Raw genomic sequence first — 20,181 nt, 5'->3', positions numbered from 1 at the left:
ACCGGTCCAAGCAGGGTCCATAACTGTGTTGAAATCCCTCCCGTGACCAACCTGTGCGAGTCCAGGTCCGGTATCTTCCCAGCATCCTCTTTATAAACTCCACATCATCCCAATTTGGCGCATACACATTTACTAATACCACCTGCACCCCCTCTAGCTACCCACTGACCATAATGTACCAACCTCCCACGCCCAAGACTATTCTACCCGCCTCAAACACCAGCCGCTTATTGATCAGGATCGCGACCCCTCTAGTCTTTGAATCTAGTCCTGAGTAAAAGACCTGACTGACCCAGCCTTTCATCAGTCTATCCTGGTCCTTTACCTTAAGGTGCGTCTCCTGCAACATCACCACGTCCGCCTTCAATCCCCTAAGATACGCGAACACACGTGCCCTTTTGAGTGGCCCATTTAACCCTCGAATATTCCAGGTGATCAGCCTAGTTGGGGGGCCCATTGCACCCCCCCCTCCACCGATCAGCCATCCCCTTCTTTAGGCCCACCTCCAGCCCGTGGTCCGCGCCCCTACCGGTCCATCCCCAGGCAGCCCTCGCCCCCGACCTCCTCTCTGTCCCTCAGCCCAAGTCCCAACCTCGTCAGCAGAACATTCACCCCCCCCCCCCCCCCAGGAACAACACCCTGTAACCCAACCCCTTTCCTAAACCAAACATAAGCACACCCCCCACTACACGTCCGAGAGCTCGCTCACCCAGCTAGCTTGGTTGCCCCCATCCCCAGCGCCAGATAGTCTCCCACCTATTGTTCCCTCTCCTTCCCATCCCCCCCACCGCCCCCGCTCATACAAACAAAGTCCAACATCAAACACTCCCCAACCAATTGCCCAACAGAAAAATCACCAAGAACAAAACTAACATACCTCCACCCCCAACAGTGCAAATGAAACCTTAACTCACTCAGCTCTACTGCTGGTACCAAATCAATGCAAACGGCATCACAAACATCTTCCATGAAATGCAAAACAGGAAACATTTTACAAAAACAGAGAAACAAAAATAAAAAATAAAAACATGAACGTTGCAGCCAAGTTCAAAAGTTCTCAATCCATCACCAGCCCTTTCTTTTTTGCAAAGTCCAACACGTCCTCAGGCGACTCAAAGTAGCTGTGCTGATCCTCAAGCGTGACCCAGAGATGGGCTGGGTATAACAGTCCAAACTTCACCTTTTTCTTAAAAAGGATCAACCTGATCTGGTTGAAGCCTGCTCTCCTCCTGGCCACCTGTACACTCAGGTCTTGGTAAACCCGCAGGATGCTATTGTCCCATTTACAGCTCAGTGTCTGCTTGGCCGACTGTAGAATGCGCTGCTTATCGGAGAAACTGTGGAATCTCACCACCATTGCCCTCGGGGGGTCTCCCATTTGCGGCTTCCTCACAAGTGCTCTGTGAGCCCTATCCACCTCCGAGGGCCGGGCGAATGCCCCATCCCCCAGCAGCTTCACAAACATGTCTGCGATGTATGCCCCAGCGTCCGTTCCTTCGGAGCCTTCCGGGAGCCCGACGATTCTTAGGTTCTGCCGGCGGGATCTATTTTCTAGGCCCTCCACCTTCTCCAGGAGCTTCTTCTGCTGGTCCCTCAGTATCCCCACCCCCAGCTCCACTGCAGTCTGATGTTACTCTTGCTCAGCCAGCGGCTTCCCCATCTTCTGGAGTGCCCGATCCTGGGCGTTCAATCTATGCTCCAACCGCTCAATCCACTCTTATCGGGTCCAAGCAGTCCCGTTTCTGCGTAGCAAAGCCATCCTGAATGACCTGTATCAGCTGCTCCATCGACTGCTGGGTCGACATGCCAGAGGTCCAAACCTCCGCCATGCTGTCCCCTGTTGCAGCTACAGCCCAAGCCTTCTCTATCTTTTTGTTTCCGCCCTTACGAACACCTCTAGTCCTTCTCTCCATGCACCAGAGTGGGAATTCAGTAAACAATTGCCACTAACATCCATTTTACAATTCAAGTCCGGTAGAAAAATGGAGGAAAGGTCCAAAGGTCCGACCAGAGCGGGAGCCACCAAATGTGCGACTTACTCCTTCATTGCCGCCACCAGAAGTTGAATGGAATTAATTTGTATTTTACTTTCTCTGTCTCTTTTTATCTTTTGTTCATTGTTTCACTTTCTATACATGGTGTTGGGGTTTAGGGTTGGATGTCCCCATTGAGCATTAAAGGGTAAATGACACAGCAGTGGCCCAGATGGCAGAAAGACAGCAAGTCACCATTGGTCTCAAACGCCTGCAAAGTTTCTCTGGGCACTATCAATATAAACAGCAAGGACTACACATTGGCTGTTGACAGCAAAATAGGGAACTAAAATACTTGAGGCTTTTTTGAGTTTTCTACAACTGGTAGCAGTTCAGGCACTCTTGCAACACCCTCCAACACAAGTTTAACAGGGTAAGATGACACAGTCACAAGTCACATCCACAATAATGATTTCCTCCGATGTTGGCAATATTATATTCCTACTGTACAGTATTCACTAGAAGCCTTTAAGTTCCCGATTCACTCAGTGTAACTTCCTGTATTCTGAAAACTAAATAATTCATTCTCCCCCTTCTGCAAGGCTAGTTGAAATGAAATGAAATGAAAATCGCTTATTGTCACGAGTAGGCTTCAATGAAGTTACTGTGAAAAGCCTCTAGTCGCCACATTCCAGCGCCTGTCTGGGAGGCTGGTACGGGAATCGAACTGTGCTGCTGGCCTGCTTGGTCTGATTTAAAAGCCAGCGATTTAGCCCAGTGAGCTAAACCAGCCTCTGGAGCTCAGCCCCTGAGCTAAACCAGTTGGTGGAAATGGATGACTTTCCATATCTCCAAATAGACACTGCAGTTCCTAGCTCCTACTCCCTGCATTTAAAACTCATCTTTTACTAAATCGATTCTCTTGTTCGCACAAGAGTATCTTTTGGAATAGAAACATACATTAATTACAGCACAGCAAGAGGCAATTTGGTTCATCATGGTCTGTAGCAGCTATCTGTAAGAGCAATTCACCTGGTGCCACACCCCCACCTTTTCCCCACAGCCCTGCAACTTTTCCCGCATCAGATAACTGACTCTCTTTTGACAGTCATGATTGAATATGCCTCCACCACACCCTCAGACAATGCATTCCACATCTTAACCAGTCACTGCTTAAAAAAACGTTCTTTCCTCTTGTTATACTGCTTCTTTGCCAATCATCTTAAATCTGTGCCCTCTGATTCTAGATCCCACTACCATTGGATACAGTTCTCCCTTCCTACACTGTCCGGACCCCTCATGATTTTGAATACATCAATCAAAGCTCCATTAAATTCATTTCTACTGTGGAATTCTGAAAATAAGCACATTCAAACGAGATCCTGCCCTCGATCTGGAAATAAATAAATCATGTTTACAATTAATAATCAACCCATCCCTTCAAATGTCATTCTCGGTGTAGGTGTCCTATCAATATATTTCCAATCTCAACTTTTATGATTATCACTACAGCCCTATTCCTGTCCTTACATAAATAACTGATAAAAAAAAAATTAATATAACTAGACGCTACAATAGATACATTTTTGGGAAGCAATGCGTGGGTAATTTGACAGAGTAAGTATAGCATGCTTGGGAAAGAAAAGGTGCTTTTGGAGCTATGGTTCCTGTAATGACGCGCGTTCACAGACTTCTTTAGAAACATGAAAGCTATTTAAAAATAAGAAAAACTGTACAGAGGCCAGCATTCTACCGGCTGCCCCAATCCCTACGCGTCTTCTAGGTGTCTGCTGTCCAAGAGAGGACCCCACCCCCTGGAGTGATTGCCCACTCTCGGTCCCAATTGAACCCTCAAGGCAGGTGACCCTAATCTGCTGTATTGCCCTTAAAGGGACAATCACCACAAATCACAGTTCCCGCACCTCTTCACCACATGATGTTTTTCTTTATGTAATTTCTGAGCCTGGTGTACCCATATTGAGTGATTGATTATTATGTTTGTATGGGTCTCATCCCCACAACCCAAAGATGTACAGGGTAGGTGGATTGAATATGCTAAGTTGCCTCTTAATTGGGAGAAAAAATGAATTGGTTACTCTAAATTTAAAAAATAAAACAAAAAGGAGATTGATTATTATGATTAGCCAACAACTCCATTATTGTTGTATCACGTGATTACCAAGATGGCAGAAAGCAAACATGGCGAATCTTGGTAATTTTTTCATCTCGCAATTCCTTTGTCCCGATGTTTATTCCTTCTACTCTCCTTGTATTAATAAATCTCCCAAGCTTCAAATTTCTAGATAAATGCCTGGGACCAGAATCACAAAATAAATGTAAAGCAGTACATTCCCACCACAGCTATCTTAATACATCAACCCAGTCCCAGTGTCTATAAATTTCATACCCAGTGATAAATAACCTTGATAGCATTGCATGATATGGGCGGCACGGTGGTGCAGTGGTTAGCACTACTGCCTTATGGCACCAAGGACCAGTGTTCGATCCTGACCCCAGGTCACTGTTCGTGCGGAGTTTGCACATTTTCCCCTGAGTCTGCGTGGGTCTCACCCCACAACCCAAAGATGTGCAGGGTAGGTGGATTGGCCATGCTAAATTCACCCTTAATTGGAATTTTTTTTATTAAATCTAAAAAAAAATTTTTTAAAAGATAACACTGCATTACACTCCGACCTTTAAATTTCCAAACCCTCCAGTTTACTGTGAATAACCCAATGGAACATTCTTTCCAATTTTACAAGAATGGAGGAAACAAATTAGGATGATGTGGGGAAGTTATATTGTATGGTACAAAAGGTAGAAAAAGGCAAAGTGGAAGTTGAAAATACTGGAAATCCACAGCATTCCTGACAGCTTCTGTGGAAACAGGAAGTTCATGTTGAGGTTGATAACCTTTCATCAGAATAGAATATCGAGCATGTGCCTATATTTTGATTGCGTCGCTTAAGCAGTATTTTTTTTTCAGTTTTCATTTTAAAAATACAGATCTTACGAAACAGCCTGCCACTTAGTGCAGCAAATACCATGTCAGTTAAGACATTCACAAGGATATCAAATTGGCAGTTGTGTAAAAAGTAGGAAGTTGTTTGCCTGGGGTAGTGAGGTTTATTTTCCAAATGACTGTTTGAAGATCCAGATGAACAGATAAGCCAGATGGGTAGGAGGACCATTTTTAAATATCACATTTTTTCAATTCTGAAATATGGAACTTGTATTTTTAACAATAATAGCAGATCCACTGTCACTCCAGCAGATTTCCTTCCCTTTACTGACCCAGATGGGTGTCAGGTCGTTTCAATATCATTACTGTTACCCACTTTTTATCCCAGTTTTGTTTTTGTTTAATTAACTGAGTTCCCAAGCTCATACGCTGAGATTTGAACTTCTCCTGATTATTAGGACAAAGAACAAAGAAAATTACAGCACAGGAACAGGCCCTTCGGCCCTCCCAGCCTGCGCCGATCCAGATCCTTTATCTAAACCTGTCTCCTAAAGAACAAAGAAAATTAGCCAAAGCCTGCTAATTACAAGTCCATTAACAAAGCCACTTTAATAATAATAATAATCTTTATTAGTGTCACAAGTAGGCTTACATTAGCACTACTGTGAAGTTACTGTGAAAATCCCCTGGTCGCCACATGACAGCGCCTGTTCGGGTACACTGAGGAAGAATTCAGAATGTCCAATTCACCTAACAAGCATGTCTTTCGGGACTTGTGGGAGGAAACTCGGTGGAAACCCATGCAGACACAAGGGAGAATGTTCAGACTCTGCACAAACGGTGTCCCAAGAGGAAATCGAACCTGGCGCTGTAAAGCAACAGTGCTAACCACTGTGCTACCTCTTTGGCACTGTATCCGATATACAAGTTGCTATGGTCTCGGTCTTGGCAGTGTACACCATTATTTATTAGCTTGCTATGCACGGTATTTAATTATTTCTAACATTTTCAAAAAGGAATGGAGAGCAACAAATTGTTTTGGTTGGAAACATGCAAATATGCATCCTAAGTGTTTGACTATGTAGAATTAAATGTAAAATTAAACTCCGGATTGTGGTTGAAGTGGGTGGAGGTAGAAGAATGAAAGAGTGGAAAACAGCCCAAGGTGATGAATCATAAGCAATACTCGGCATGAGCTGTGAAGTACTGCAGTCAAGCTGGAACAGAATGAATTGTTCGTTGGCCGATGCCAAAGTTTAACCAAGTTCAAGGAGGGCTGTGTGGAACAACAGTGAGCAATTCCCAGTACGCCTGCAAGGCGTTGGAAGTTTAAAATGGTTGAAAGTTGATCCTTGGAAAACATGGGACCATTTGCAAAGTGCATTCTAGCGACAACATCTTCCTTCTGCCCCATGACTGCTCAGTAAAACAGTAAATTAAGAAGGAATTAGGAATGAAATTGTGCAGGTGGGGGGAGAACCTGATTTTGAGGCCAATCTAAAGTCAAATGAAAAGCTTAAAGGGTGTCAATATTGCCACCTTATATTTATTCACAAACATTAAAATGCAGCCTCGAGTTAACATAACAATAATAATAAAAATAAATTGAAAAAAATCATAATAATCGCTTATTGTAAGTAGGCTTCAGTGAAGTTACTGTGAAAAGCCCCTAGTCGCCACATTCCGACGCCTGTTCGGGAGACTGGTACGGGAATTGAACCCATGCTGCTGCCTTGTTCTGCATTACAAGCCAGCAGTTTAGCCCACTGTTCTCAACCAGCCCCATGTCATTACTAATTTCTATCCAAATGCTCAAACTTTACAAATGTTGATGAAAGGCCAACTCCATCAAACTTTAACTCTGGGCTAGATTTTCCGGTCCCTTCCTGCTTGTGGAATCTTCCGATCCTGTCGAAGCAGACTACCCCGCGGTTGGCTCCTCAATAGTCAGGGCAGGCAAGCCATGCAAAACCCCAAAGTCTCTGGCAGGGACCAAGAGATCGCACCGGAAAATCCACCCGTGATTTTGGGGGGGGGGGGGGGGGGGGGGGAATACTGGCCTCTGTTTCTCTCTCCAAAGATGTGCCTGACATGCTGAGTATTTCCAGAAAGTTCTCTTTCCAGGTCCAACTTTCTGCATCACTTTGAGAACAACAGTGTTGTTCCCATTTTTCCATATCCCACGATTTTGCATTCATCACCAGAAACATGATTGGAAAGGCAGAGAGCACAGGACACTTTGCACATTTCTTTTGTCCAAAAGCCGAACAGAACAAAATAGAATATGATACAGACTCACCTTTAACAGACAGCCAGCAAATATAGTAAACCCTTTAGTGTGTAGATGTTTTGCTAATGCAAACCCAATTCCTTTATCACACCCTGTGATCAAGATGGCTTTGTCTTTAACCTAGAAACAAAGACAACCAATCAGACAGGTGTGTTAATTTTACAAAACCTAAAAGCAGCAATAAATTATTTAATTAAATTTAGCTATAAAGAGCTAACAGAATGCCAGTAACTTACTGTAACGTAGATTCATATGAGTTACACAATTTCAAATTAGCAATATTAGCATTATTCATTTTGATCACGGTATTTCATTAAAAGTGATTTCAGTGAAACTCGCAAAACATCACATTTACAAAGTATTAGACCATTCACGCAGAATACAATACAGTCCAAAATTGGGGGGTCAGTTCACTTGAGTAAGTGCCGAGTAAAACTGTAACTTAAATAATCCCAAAATAGTCACAGGAAGTGATTTAGCTCGGGGAAATCCTGCAAATATTTGCATTTATTGTTCAATAAGTGATTTTCTGCTTGAATAACTTTTTGTGTTCAGAAGCTCCACAGACATTTAAAATGCTGCTCTATATGGAGACCTGAGCATAAAATAATCTCATACCCTAATAATTCCATCACTTATAAACCATTAAGTTTTCAGCGATTTACATGATCTTCCACTGCAGAAAATGACAAGTGAAAAGTGTTGTGCCAAACAACATACAATTTCATTAAGAGTTGCTGTACTGATTCAAATTGGTCACATATTGCAACAAAGAGAATATCAGTTTTGTGTAACAACACAAGTGTTTGTTTTCAGTTTGTTAAAAAAATGTAGAAACGGGACAGGATGGTGGCACAATGGGTTAGCACTGCTGTTTCATGGCGCCGAGGTCCCAGGTTCAATCCCGGCTCTGGGTCACTGTCCGTGTGGAGTTTGCACATTCTCCCCGTGTCTGCGTGGGTTTCACCCCCACAACCCAAAGATGTGCAAGGTAGGTGGATTGGCCACGCTAAATTGCCCTTAATTGAAAAAAATTAATTGGGTATTCTAAATTTTTTTAAAATGTAGAAGCTATGAAATTATTGGAAGCAATTAAAATCTAAACATTAAATATATTTTATAATCATAGAATCCCTACAGTGCAGAAGGAGGCCATTCGCCCCATCGAGTCTACACTGATGCTCTTAACGAGCACGCTATCAAAGCCCACTCCTCCACCCTATCCCTGTTACCCCACCTAACCTTTTGGACACTAGGGGCAATTTCGCATGACCATTCCACCTAATCTGCACATCTTTGGACTTTGGGAGGAAACCAGAGCACCCGGAGGAAACCCAGGCTGACACGGAGAAAACCTACAAACTCCACAGTCACCCGAGGCTGGAATTGAACCCGGGTCCCCGGCACTGTGAGGTAGCAGTGCTAACATTGAGCCGCCCCTGAAGTGGCTAATGTTAGGGTGTGTTGAGGTTGGGGGCCTAGGTAGCATTCGGTGCTGCATCCCGTATTTTTCTTAATTTACAGCAACAACTTTGATTCAAAAACTTTGTAACATGTTTGAGATACATCACCCAAAGTTTCACCCAAGCCAGAAGCTTTTGCCCAGGATTGAAAAGTCAATTACTGATGCGCGGGGCAAAGTTCAGATGAGATGTCTGGGGCAGTGAAGACGTGCAAGGCAAGGTTTATTTCCGTTACACAGAGGGTAGTGGGTGCCTGGAACTCACTGCCAGCGGAGGTGGTGGAAGTAGATACAATAATGACGTTTAAGAAGCATCTTGACAAATACATGAATAGGGTGGAACTAGAGGGAACATAAGTGCAGAAGGTGTTAATTTAGATGGGGCACCATGATCAGCGCAGGCTCGGAGGGCCGAAGGGCCTGTTCCTGTGCTGTACTGTTCTTTGTCACCTTGATGTACTTCTGTGGGTGAATTCACACAATAAGTCTGGTGTTGGTGCAGTTGTTTCACTTTGCAAGCATGCGCTGCAATTACAGTCAACGCACCTTGCATCCAGAATGCAGAAACGATGTGTCAGTGAAATGAAGCGGATCTTCCCAGAGGAGGAAATGTTAACCTGCTTCACTTTGTTGTCCGTGTGAACCTTCACACCCGAATCACCGAGCACAAGATTAACACCAGTTTGAAGCCTACACTACTTTGTACCAACATCAAGCTTGCACGGTATTACAACCAGAGCCAGGCCAGGTTCCCCAAAATCCAGGCGAAACCCCTCGATTTGTCACCGACCTGCTGGGATACCCCACAATTGTGGAGGGATGCCTTGCTCCGTGTCTTCTTTCACCCAACCCGCTACTGGCAGCAACAAAGGTTTAATTTAACGAGGTTCTCTTCCCCATGCGCAACTTTGTCAGACCCAATAGTTATATTTAAAAAGGATCCAATTCACACACACACCCCCACACACCCACCCCCACCCCCCCACACACACACACCCCCCCACACACACACACCCCCCCACACACACACACCCCCCCACACACACACACCCCCCCACACACACACACCCCCCCACACACACACACACCCCCCCACACACACACACCCCCCCACACACACACACCCCCCCACACACACACACCCCCCCCACACACACACACCCCCCACACACACACACCCCCCCACACACACACACCCCCCCACACACACACACCCCCCCACACACACACACCCCCCCACACACACACACCCCCCCACACACACACACCCCCCCACACACACACACCTCCCCACACACACACACCCCCCCCACACACACACACCCCCACACACACACACCCCCACACACACACACACACCCCCACACACACACACACCCCCCCACACACACACACCCCCCCACACACACACACCCCCCCACACACACACACACCCCCCCACACACACACACCCCCCCACACACACACACCCCCCCACACACACACACCTCCCCACACACACACACCTCCCCACACACACACACCCCCCCCACACACACACCCCCCCCACACACACACACCCCCACACACACACACCCCCACACACACACACCCCCACACACACACACACCCCCACACACACACACACCCCCACACACACACACACACACACACCCCCACACACACACCCCCACAAATGGGCAGGCAGACCACTCCACAAGGCTCTTCTCACTACCCATTCCCATGGACCCCCCTCCCGCCTCACTATCCCCCCAACCACAAACCTGGCATAACCAATCGACAATTCCATCGCCAACCCTGCCGCCCACCCCAAACTCAATCCACTTACCTGATAAACCAAACTTCTCTCAGGCTTGAATGTGGCTGGACCTTTAAACTCACCTGATTTATGGTACCTAGTGCCATAAAAAAAGGGGGGGGGGGGCATTCCATCATGCATCCAATTCTGCTGTCCTCAACAGAAGACGTCAGCAGCATGCTGAACTACACTGTTCTCACCTGGCCCGAGTTGGAAGGCCGTGTGAGAAATGATCAAAAGGATTTTCAAGAGCAGAGTGACAATCCGACTCTGGTTGCCACTCCATGGAAGTCCAGGCCTATTAACTCCATTTGTCTCTCCACAGATTCCTCCAGATCCATGGAATGCGTTCAATTTTCATTTGCGATTTCCAGCATCCGCAGCATATTGCTTTTGATTTCAACTTCACGATCCTTCCTTCGTCCAAAATTTCATACATTTATAGGTCTCTTCAATAAATGTTGTTTATGTTTCGCTGAATACAGGTTCAGGCCATGATTAAATATGAGGCCCTATGATACTAAGTTCTTTTCATTTTCTTTTAGCTCAGGCGTCAGGAGGAGCACAAGTACCCCTCCAGGTACACAGGGCCACCTGTATCCCCTATCACCATACATTCCCACCCTTACACACCCCCCCCCCCCCAATCATCATCAACATGAAGCCTCATGCTGGGGATGGTTTCTGCAGCCCCAGTGGTGGCCTCATGCTGCTTGAATGATCACTTCTGCAGGCTGCTAGGCACAGATTCCTGCAGGAACAAGCTTGCATGGCGAGGCAGGCTTAATTTATATGCGCAATCCTGAATTGCCGCCCAAACCTGGCAGGGTTTTCAGGTTGCACACGTCAATGAAGACCAGGAGCTAAAATCTCTCCACATCCTGCTTTGCAAATTTGTTACTCACCCCCACCAAACCACCATTCCATTATGCCCGTCGCGAGTCAGTCCTTTCCATGCTTTGGTATTTCTAGATATATTTGGCCCGTTCATGATCATAGAATTTACAGTACAGAAGAAGGCCATTCGGCCCATCGAGTCTGCACAGGCCCATGGAAAGATCACCCTATCTAAGCCCACACCTTCACCCTATCCCCGTTACCCAGTAACCCCATCTAACCTTTGTGGACACTAAGGGAAATTTTAGCATGGCCAATCCACCTAACCTGCACATCTTTGGACTGTGGGAGGAAACCGGAGCATCCGGAGGAAACCCACACAGACATGGGGAGAATGGCAGACTCCACACAGGCAGTGACCCAAGCCGCGAATTGAACCTGGGACCCTGGATGTGTGATGCCACTGTGCTAACCACTGTGCTACCATGCCATCCATAGTAATGATCATCACTGCTTCAAGCCTGGTGCTTTCTGCGAGTCCATCTTCCAAGTCATTCACAAAAATTATAATCACTAACAAACCCAACACTAGCCTCTGTAGCACAGAACCAGCAATCAGCCACCACACATCTACTCCATTGTGCAGCACAAGCAACCAGACAATTTCTAATCCGGGCTAATACACTGCAATTTAATCTACAGTTCCAAATTTTCTGCAGTGATTGACAGTGTTCAGTTTCTTTCTGAAGTACAGGTAGACAACATCGACCATTCACTCCATTCATTCAATCTAACATTCTCCGAGAAATCCACATAAGCTGGGTGATTGGGACCTGAACTCCAAAAGCCAAGCTGACCCGTAACATAGTCAATATATTTCCTTTGGCATCCTTCGTCGTAGTTTCAAAATTCCTCCGAACTGCACCATGCCATAAATACCTGTAATTGGGAGTGCCATTCCTAACCCCTTTCTTATAAATATGGGAATACATTGCTGCTTTCTGATTCTCTGGCCAATGATCCAGTGAGGTAGGGGAGCCATGTGGATGTGAAGCCACCTTCAGAGCACTGCACCAAAATCTGACAATATTCATCTTGCACTTCTGCAACTTCCCTCACGTGCTACTAAGTGATTTTAACCATTTCTAATCTTTTCTCGCATTTAGCAGTCTCTTCCTGTTTGAAATTGTTCTGCCTTTTTCATTTGTAAACATTATTGTGAAATAGTGTTTTCAACATTTCCGCAATTTCTTTCTCAGTTGTCACCTGTTCATTGTCGTTTCTTGGTGGCCGAACATTCTGCTGTGCTCTTTAACAATTTCCTACGGAAAAGATGGCAACTCCTTTTTGTTTCCAGATATAAACCTCCCTCAATATCTCTTCATATTATTTGAGTATTTTAATTTAGTTGAAACAATTTTGACATTGGAAGTAATCAGGAATCCCTGTTCTTGACAAACCTATGGAATTATTTGACAGATATGATAAGACTGGGGAATTGCACTGTGTGCAGCTTGGGAGTTGTTTAGCTCAGTTGGCTGGACCGCTAGTTTATGACATAGAGTGACACCGACAATGCAAGTTCAATTCCAGTACCGGCTGAGGTTATTCATGAAGGCCCCGCCTTCACAACTTTGCCCCTCGCCTAAGGTGTGGTGACCCTCAGGTTAAATCACCACCAGTCAGCTCTCTCTCAAAAGAGCAGAGCAGCCTACGGTCCTCAGGGACTATGGTGACTTTCATTACACTTTAGGAAGCACGTTGACAGAGCACCACATGGGAGAATATTGGAGATGGTTAAGGGATATGGAATTAGGGAAGGGCAGCAAACTGAATAAAAGCTGGTTACAATGGGGGAAATAGACTAGGCATTTAAGAGAAACTTGCACAGAGTGGTTAGAAATGAGGCATTGCACCTCCTCGGGTTCAGTTCAGGGGCCACCTCTGTTCACTATCTCTTTTAATAATTGGATTTATGCCTAAAAGATGTGAAATAGAAATTTGCAAATGATACCAAAGTAAGGGACTTAGATTACTTTTAGAATAGCAAAGGAAACTACAAAAAGATACTAATAAGAGGGCAAATGGAATTCAATGTCAATAATCAGGGTGTAAGCAAAGTTGAAGCCAATGGAATAAAAGGACCATGAGAACTGTAATACGAGAGTATATGTGGACAGACTGTTAAAAGCGACAAGAGTAGTTTGAGACAGTGGTTAATATGACATGTGGAATCCTGGGCTTTATAAATAAATGGAGGCCTCGAGAACAAGAATGACGAAGTTATGATTAACCTTCATAAAACACTGGTTTGACCTTTAAATTTTGAGTACCCAATTCACTTTTTCCAATTAAGGGACAATTTAGCGTGGCCAATCCACCTACCCTGCACATCTTTGGGTTGTGGGGGCGAAACCTGTGAAGACACGGGTAGAAACCGCGAAGACACGGGTAGAATGTGCAAACTCCACACGGACAGTGACCCAGGGCCGGAATCGAACCTGGGACCTCGGCGCCGTGAGGCTGCGGTGCAAACCACTGTGCCACCGTGCTACACTAACTTGAGTTAGTGGCTCCAACTTTGCTGACAGCCTGATTATTGACCAGTGTCAAATTCTGGGCACTGAATTTAGGATAAGGATGTAAAGGCTTTAGAGAGGGTGCGGCAAAATTTTAAAATAATATTTTCAGGGATGAGGGCTTCAGTTATATGGACAGATTGGAGAAGCCAAGATCATTCTTCTCAAAGAAGAGCAAGTTGAGAGGAGGTTTGTTTGGACAGAGTAGATAAGGAGAAACTGTTCCCATTGGAAGAAGTGTTGAGGACACCAACTTAAGGCGATTGCCAAAAAGTAGCAAAAAGTGGCATGAGGACACAGTCAGCGGTTAGAATCTGGAATGCACTGCCTGAGAGTGGGGTGGAACCAGACGCAATTGTAGCTTTCAAAAGAGATTTGGATAATTACCTGAGGAGAAAAAAAATGGCAGAGTTTTGGGAAAAGATGGGGGTGTGGGACTAACTGAGTTGCTCTTGCAGAGAGCCAGCACAGACACGTCAGGCTGAATGGCCTCCTGTGCTGTTCTATAATTCTGTGATACGAAATGTGACATAATGCATGTTGCTAAAATAAATAACAACAGATATTATACTCTGAAAGGAAGGCAGTGCCATAGTTGTATTGTCACTGGACTAGTAATCCAGAGAGCCAGGGTAATGCTCTGGGGACATGGGTTCGAATCCCACCTGGGCTGACTGCGGAATTTTTAATTCAACAAAAATCTGAAATTAAAAGCCTAATAACCATGAAACCATTGTCAATTGTTGTAAAATTCCATCTGGTTCACTAATGTACATTAGGGAAGGAAATCTGCCATCCTTACCTGGTCTGGCCTACATGTGACTGCAGACCCACAGCAATGTGCTTGACTCTTAAATGCTCTCAGGGATGGGCAACAAATGCTGTCCCAGCCAGCGACGCACACATCGCACATACCAATCTAAAACAAGTCAGCTTGATGCTATGGAGGGGCAGAAGGCTATGGATGGTATGGGTCCAAAAAGGTATTAAACATGGCGGTTTGATGGCACTGCTGCCTCACGGCGCCGAGGACCCGGGTTCGATCCCGGCCCCGGGTCACTGTCCGTGTGGAGTTTGCACATTCTCCCCGTATCTGCGTGGGTCTTACCCCGCACAACCCTAAAAGATGTGCAGGGCAGGTGAATTGGCCACGATAATTGGAAAAAAAGAATTGGATACTCAATTATTTTTGAAATGGTATTAAATACAGCACCTCAGGCCAAAACAGCTGTCAACAAAATACTAATTTAACTCTACATTTTGGACAAGCTCTATCAGCTGCTTCACACCCCACTCGGTTGAATGGGGACGTGACGTGGCCGGTAGATGCCAGGAGTGGCCTCTTCTGGGAACTACCCGGCTTGTCACACATTGCGAGATCTAATGGGATCCCCATTGTGGGTGGGACCAGTATTTGGCAAATCTGCATATTAGAGTGAGTAGCTAGCTTCACTCTAATCTATAGCTGCCTGATCTACTCAATGCATTGGGATCTAACCCCTTTGCCTCCGAGACCTTACAAGCGCTGTTCAGTACTGGCCCTCACATATACTGATCAGGTGGAATGGCAGTTGAGGTGGTCTCCCAGGAGATAGGAGGCCCTCGGGTGGTTGGCCTCTGGGCACTGCCAAGGTGCTGAGGTGGCATTGCCAGGCTGGCAGGGGGATTTCAACAGAGTCCTGGTCTTTCTCGACACTGCGAGCGCTGGGAAACACCCAACTAAAAGCGCTCGACACGGGTATCTGTTACAATTCGGTTAGATCATACCCTTTACCTTAAAAAGTATAAAATATAAATACCACACTGTAACGATAGCTCTTTATAAAACTATTTGTGTGGTATTGGATTCCACACTGTAAAGAGGCTAATGAAGCTTTTGAGAATATAATACAAAAAAATAGTGACACTGTGTTTATGCACTGAACTGATCATTCAGAGGTGACCCAGAGACCAAAGTTCCAACTCCACTTGGGCAGCTGGATTCAGTTAACAAACAAATTCAAATGCTAGTATCAGTCATGGCGACCATGTAACTATCGGGCTGTTGTAAAAACCCATCTATTTCACTCATGTCCTCTAGGAATTGAAATTGTTGCCTGGTCTAGACTAGAAGTGACTCCAGAGCCACAACAATGTGATTGACTCTGAGCTGACTCCTGAAATAGCCTAGCAAGCCACTCAACTAAGGGCAATTAGGGAGGGGCAATAAATGTTGATCGAGTATGGCAACAAGCAGCCCTAGCAAAACTGGAGTCAATGGGAATCAGGGGGGAAAGTCTCCGCTGGTTGGAATCATACCGAGCACAATGGAAGATGGTTGTGGTTGTTGAAGGTCAGTCATCCTTGTCCCAGGATATCACTGCAGGAATTTCTCCATCGTAGTGCCCTAGGACCAACCATTTTCAGCTGCTTCATCAATGACCTTCCTTCCATCAGGGACCTGAGTTCAATTCCGGGTATGTCTGTGTGGAGTTTGTACATTCTCCCCGTATCTGCATGGGTTTCCTCTGGGTGCTTTGGTTTCTTCACACAGACCAAAGATGTGCAGGTTGGGTGGATTGGCCATGTTAAGTTGCCCCTTAGTATCAAAAGTGCAGGTTAGGTGGGGTTACGGGGATAGGGCGGGGGAGTGGGGTCCAGGTAGAGTGTTCTTTCGGAGGGCCGGTGCACTCGATGGGCCGAATAGCCTCCTTCTGCACTGTAGGGATTCTAAGATCTGGTCAGATGTGGGGATGTTTTCTGATGATTGCACAATATTCAGCACCATTCCCGACTCCACAGATACTGAAGCAGTCCACATGCAAATGCAGCAAGACTTGGACAATATCCAGACTTGGGCTGACAAGTGGCAAGTAACATTTGTGCCACAAAAGTGCCAGGCAATGACCATCTCCAATAAGAGAGAATTAAACCATTGCCCTATGACATTGAATGGCATTACCATCACTGAATCCCCCACTATCAACATCCTGGGGTTACCACTGACCAGAAACTGAACTGGTCTAGCCATATAAATACTGTGACTCCAAAAGAAGGTCAGAGGCCTTCCGTAAGTCATTCACCTCCTGACTCCTCATGCTGTCCACAAGGCAGGAGTGAATGGAATACTGCCCACTTGTCTGGATACATGCAGCTCCAACAACACTCAAGAAGCTTGACACCATCTAGGACAAAGCAGCTTGCTTAATTGGTACTCCTTCCACAAACATTCACTCTCTCCACCACCAATGCACAGTAGCAGCAGTGTGTACCATCGACAAGATGCTCTGCCACAACTCACCAAGGTTCCTGAGACAGCACGTTCCAAACCCATGAACATCTAGAAGGACAAGGGCAGCAGATACATGGAAGTTGCCCTCAAAGTCACTCACCATCCTGACTTGGAAATATACTGCCGTTCCTTCACGGTCACTGGGTCAAAATCATGGAAATCCCTCCGTAACAGCAGTGGATGAACCTACACCTTATGGACTGCAGCAGCTCAAGAAGGCAGCTCACCACCAACTTCTGAAGCCCAAGCAGAAACCAGCAATAAATCCAGGCCTAATCAGCGACATTAAATTGTGTAAAAATGAATAATAACAAAAAAATGTTTGGCATGCTAGTTAGTCACTGCCACAGAAAAGAAATGCAGCCTAATGTTAGGAAATGCAAGCTGTGACAGAAGAATTATAATTTATAGAATATAGAACAATATAGAACAGTACAGCACAGAACAGGCCCTTCGGCCCTCGATGTTGTGCCGAGCAATGATCACCCTACTCAAACCCACGTATCCACCCTATACCCGTAACCCAACAACCCCCCCTTAACCTTACTTTTTAGGACACTACGGGCAATTTAGCATGGCCAATCCACCTAACCCGCACACCTTTGGACTGTGGGAGGAAACCGGAGCACCCGGAGGAAACCCACACAAACACGGGGAGGACGTGCAGACTCCGCACAGACAGTGACCCAGCCGGGAACCGAACCTGGGACCCTGGAGCTGTGAAGCATTTATGCTAACCACCATGCTACCGTGCTGCCCCAATTTGTTTTCAAGTTGAACAGCACAGACTACAGGGTAAAAGCAAATTACTGCGGATGCTAGAATCTGAAACAATTACAGAAAATACTGGACAATCTCAGCAGGTCCGATTGTAGAGTGAGAAGGGAGCTGTAGAGTGAGAAGGGAGCTGTAGAGTGAGAAGGGAGCTGTAGAGTGAGAAGGGAGCTAACTTTGAGTCTGGATGACTCTTTGTCAAAGCTACATGGCAATTTAATAGAAGTGTTTAAAATTATGAAAGGATGAGACAGGGTAGAGAGAGGAAGACTTTTTTCAATCAGCAATTGAGCAGTTAATAACTTGATGTCAAAATACAAGATTGAATACGGGAGATTTAGATTGATGCAGCGAGGAGTGAGAATTTGGAATTCGCTTCCAGAATTTGTGTTTGAGGCAACGTTCCAGGTTTGATAAAAGGGCGGGTGAAAGGAAGAGTTGATGGGATGCAAGATGCTGGGAATGACTTGCTCTCGAGGAAGGTAAACAGCAAATGGACGGATTGGCCCAAATGGCCTGTGGTGTAAAAAATGGCCTGTGTGCTTTGACAAAGAAAGGGTCATCTGGACTCCAAACGTTAGCTCTTTTCTCTCCCTCAGATGCTGCCAGGCCTGCTGAGATTTTCCAGCATTTTCTCCTTGGCCTGTGTTGTAACTTTGGTACTTTTTTTTTAACATAAAAGAGCCGCAAGGCAAGTTCCCTGGCTTCAGAAAACTGAACTGTGAGAAACTGGGCTCTTTGCCTTTGAAAGACGAGTGGCTAGGAATGCATAGAGGGTCAAATAGATTTCCATGGACAGAATCTCCTCCCCTATTTATCTTTCTGGCATCGAATGGTAGAATAAACACAGATGGTAGGGCAAGGGATCACTGATTGAAAGTGGCCCTTCACACAAAATATAATCAATAGACTTCCAGGAAAAATAAGTGATAGGAACGCCTCAATGTCGTCCAACATGCAATTAGAAAGCTTGATGGAGAGAGGTGGGGCTGGATGTGATGGTAAAGCGCGGCCAAATACTGTGATAATGGATTTCGCTATACCTTTAAAACAATAACAGCTCCACGAGTTATTCTGGTGTACTTCGCCCCGGGTGTTACCGTCCCCACTGGATTCTTGCCATTTACAAATGTCAACTTCCAGAAACATTTTAGGCTGGAAACAGATTTAGAGATTTATTTCGAAACCCCCGCGTCGGCACACCGAGATCCGGGTAGCATTCAGCAATAAGAAGCGACACTTGATAGATTGAGAAGTGTTTACCTTGACCGAACCGCGAGGCAGGGAGGGCATGGCTAAGTACAGCACAAACATCAGGTACATCAGCACTATGCTGTGGGTCACCGTGTCCTCCTGAAAACCAAACAGCTTAACAAATGCACTCAGAATCTCGGGCAGCCACAAGCCTAAGCCCAGGGTCAGCAGGAATGAAAACAGCACCATCAGGGTCATCTGCACGTATGAGAGCTGGGACATGTCTGCCAGCCTTTCCCTCCGCACCGCTCCTCTGGCTGCCTGGCTGGGCTGGACTCAGCTCCGCTGGCTGGGCTGGGCTGGGCTGGACTCAGCTCCGCTGGCTGGCTGACTGGGCTCAGCTCCCCTGGCTGGGCTGGGCTGGGCTGGACTCAGCTCCGCTGGCTGGCTGACTGGGCTCAGCTCCCCTGGCTGGGCTGGACTGGGCTGGACTCAGCTCCGCTGGCTGGCTGACTGGGCTCAGCTCCCGTGGCTGGCTGGCTGGGCTGGGCTCAGCTCCCCTGGCTGGCTGGGCTGGGCTGGGCTCAGCTCCCCTGGCTGGCTGGGCTGGGCTGGGCTCAGCTCCCCTGGCTGGCTGGGCTGGGCTGGGCTCAGCTCCCCTGGCTGGCTGGGCTGGGCTGGGCTCAGCTCCCCTGGCTGGCTGGGCTGGGCTGGGCTCAGCTCCCCTGGCTGGCTGGGCTGGGCTGGGCTCGGCTCAGCTCCCCTGGCTGGCTGGGCTGGGCTGGGCTCAGCTCCCCTGGCTGGCTGGGCTGGGCTGGGCTGGGCTCAGCTCCCCTGGCTGGCTGGGCTGGGCTGGGCTCAGCTCCCCTGGCTGGCTGGGCTGGGCTGGGCTCAGCTCCCCTGGCTGGCTGGCTGGCTGGGCTGGGCTCAGCTCCCCTGGCTGGCTGGGCTGGGCTCAGCTCCGCTGGGATGGCTGGGCTGGGCTGGGCCCAGCTCCCCTGGCTGGCTGGCTGGGCTGGGCTCAGCTCCGCTGGGATGGCT

General features: G+C 46.8%; 1 protein-coding gene across 1 annotated transcript in view; it reads right to left on the bottom strand.

The window, feature by feature from the left end:
* The window catches only part of LOC119976167 (D-beta-hydroxybutyrate dehydrogenase, mitochondrial-like), a 47,008-nt gene extending 27,434 nt beyond the window's left edge, over positions 1 to 19,574 (bottom strand). Inside the window, exons 1-2 of the mRNA XM_038816442.1 lie at positions 19,210 to 19,574; positions 7,235 to 7,345 (exon numbers count right to left, since the gene is read on the bottom strand). Of these exons, the coding sequence (XP_038672370.1) occupies positions 7,235 to 7,345; positions 19,210 to 19,422 (324 nt within the window). The 5' untranslated portion in view covers positions 19,423 to 19,574. The remainder of the gene's footprint in view (positions 1 to 7,234; positions 7,346 to 19,209) is intronic.
* Between the last annotated feature and the right edge of the window lie 607 nt (positions 19,575 to 20,181).

Source organism: Scyliorhinus canicula, chromosome 13, assembly GCF_902713615.1.
Source record: "Scyliorhinus canicula chromosome 13, sScyCan1.1, whole genome shotgun sequence".
Classification (NCBI taxonomy): domain Eukaryota; kingdom Metazoa; phylum Chordata; class Chondrichthyes; order Carcharhiniformes; family Scyliorhinidae; genus Scyliorhinus; species Scyliorhinus canicula.
Note: the sequence above shows the minus strand (reverse complement) of the source record. Positions and strands in the feature narration are given on the sequence as shown.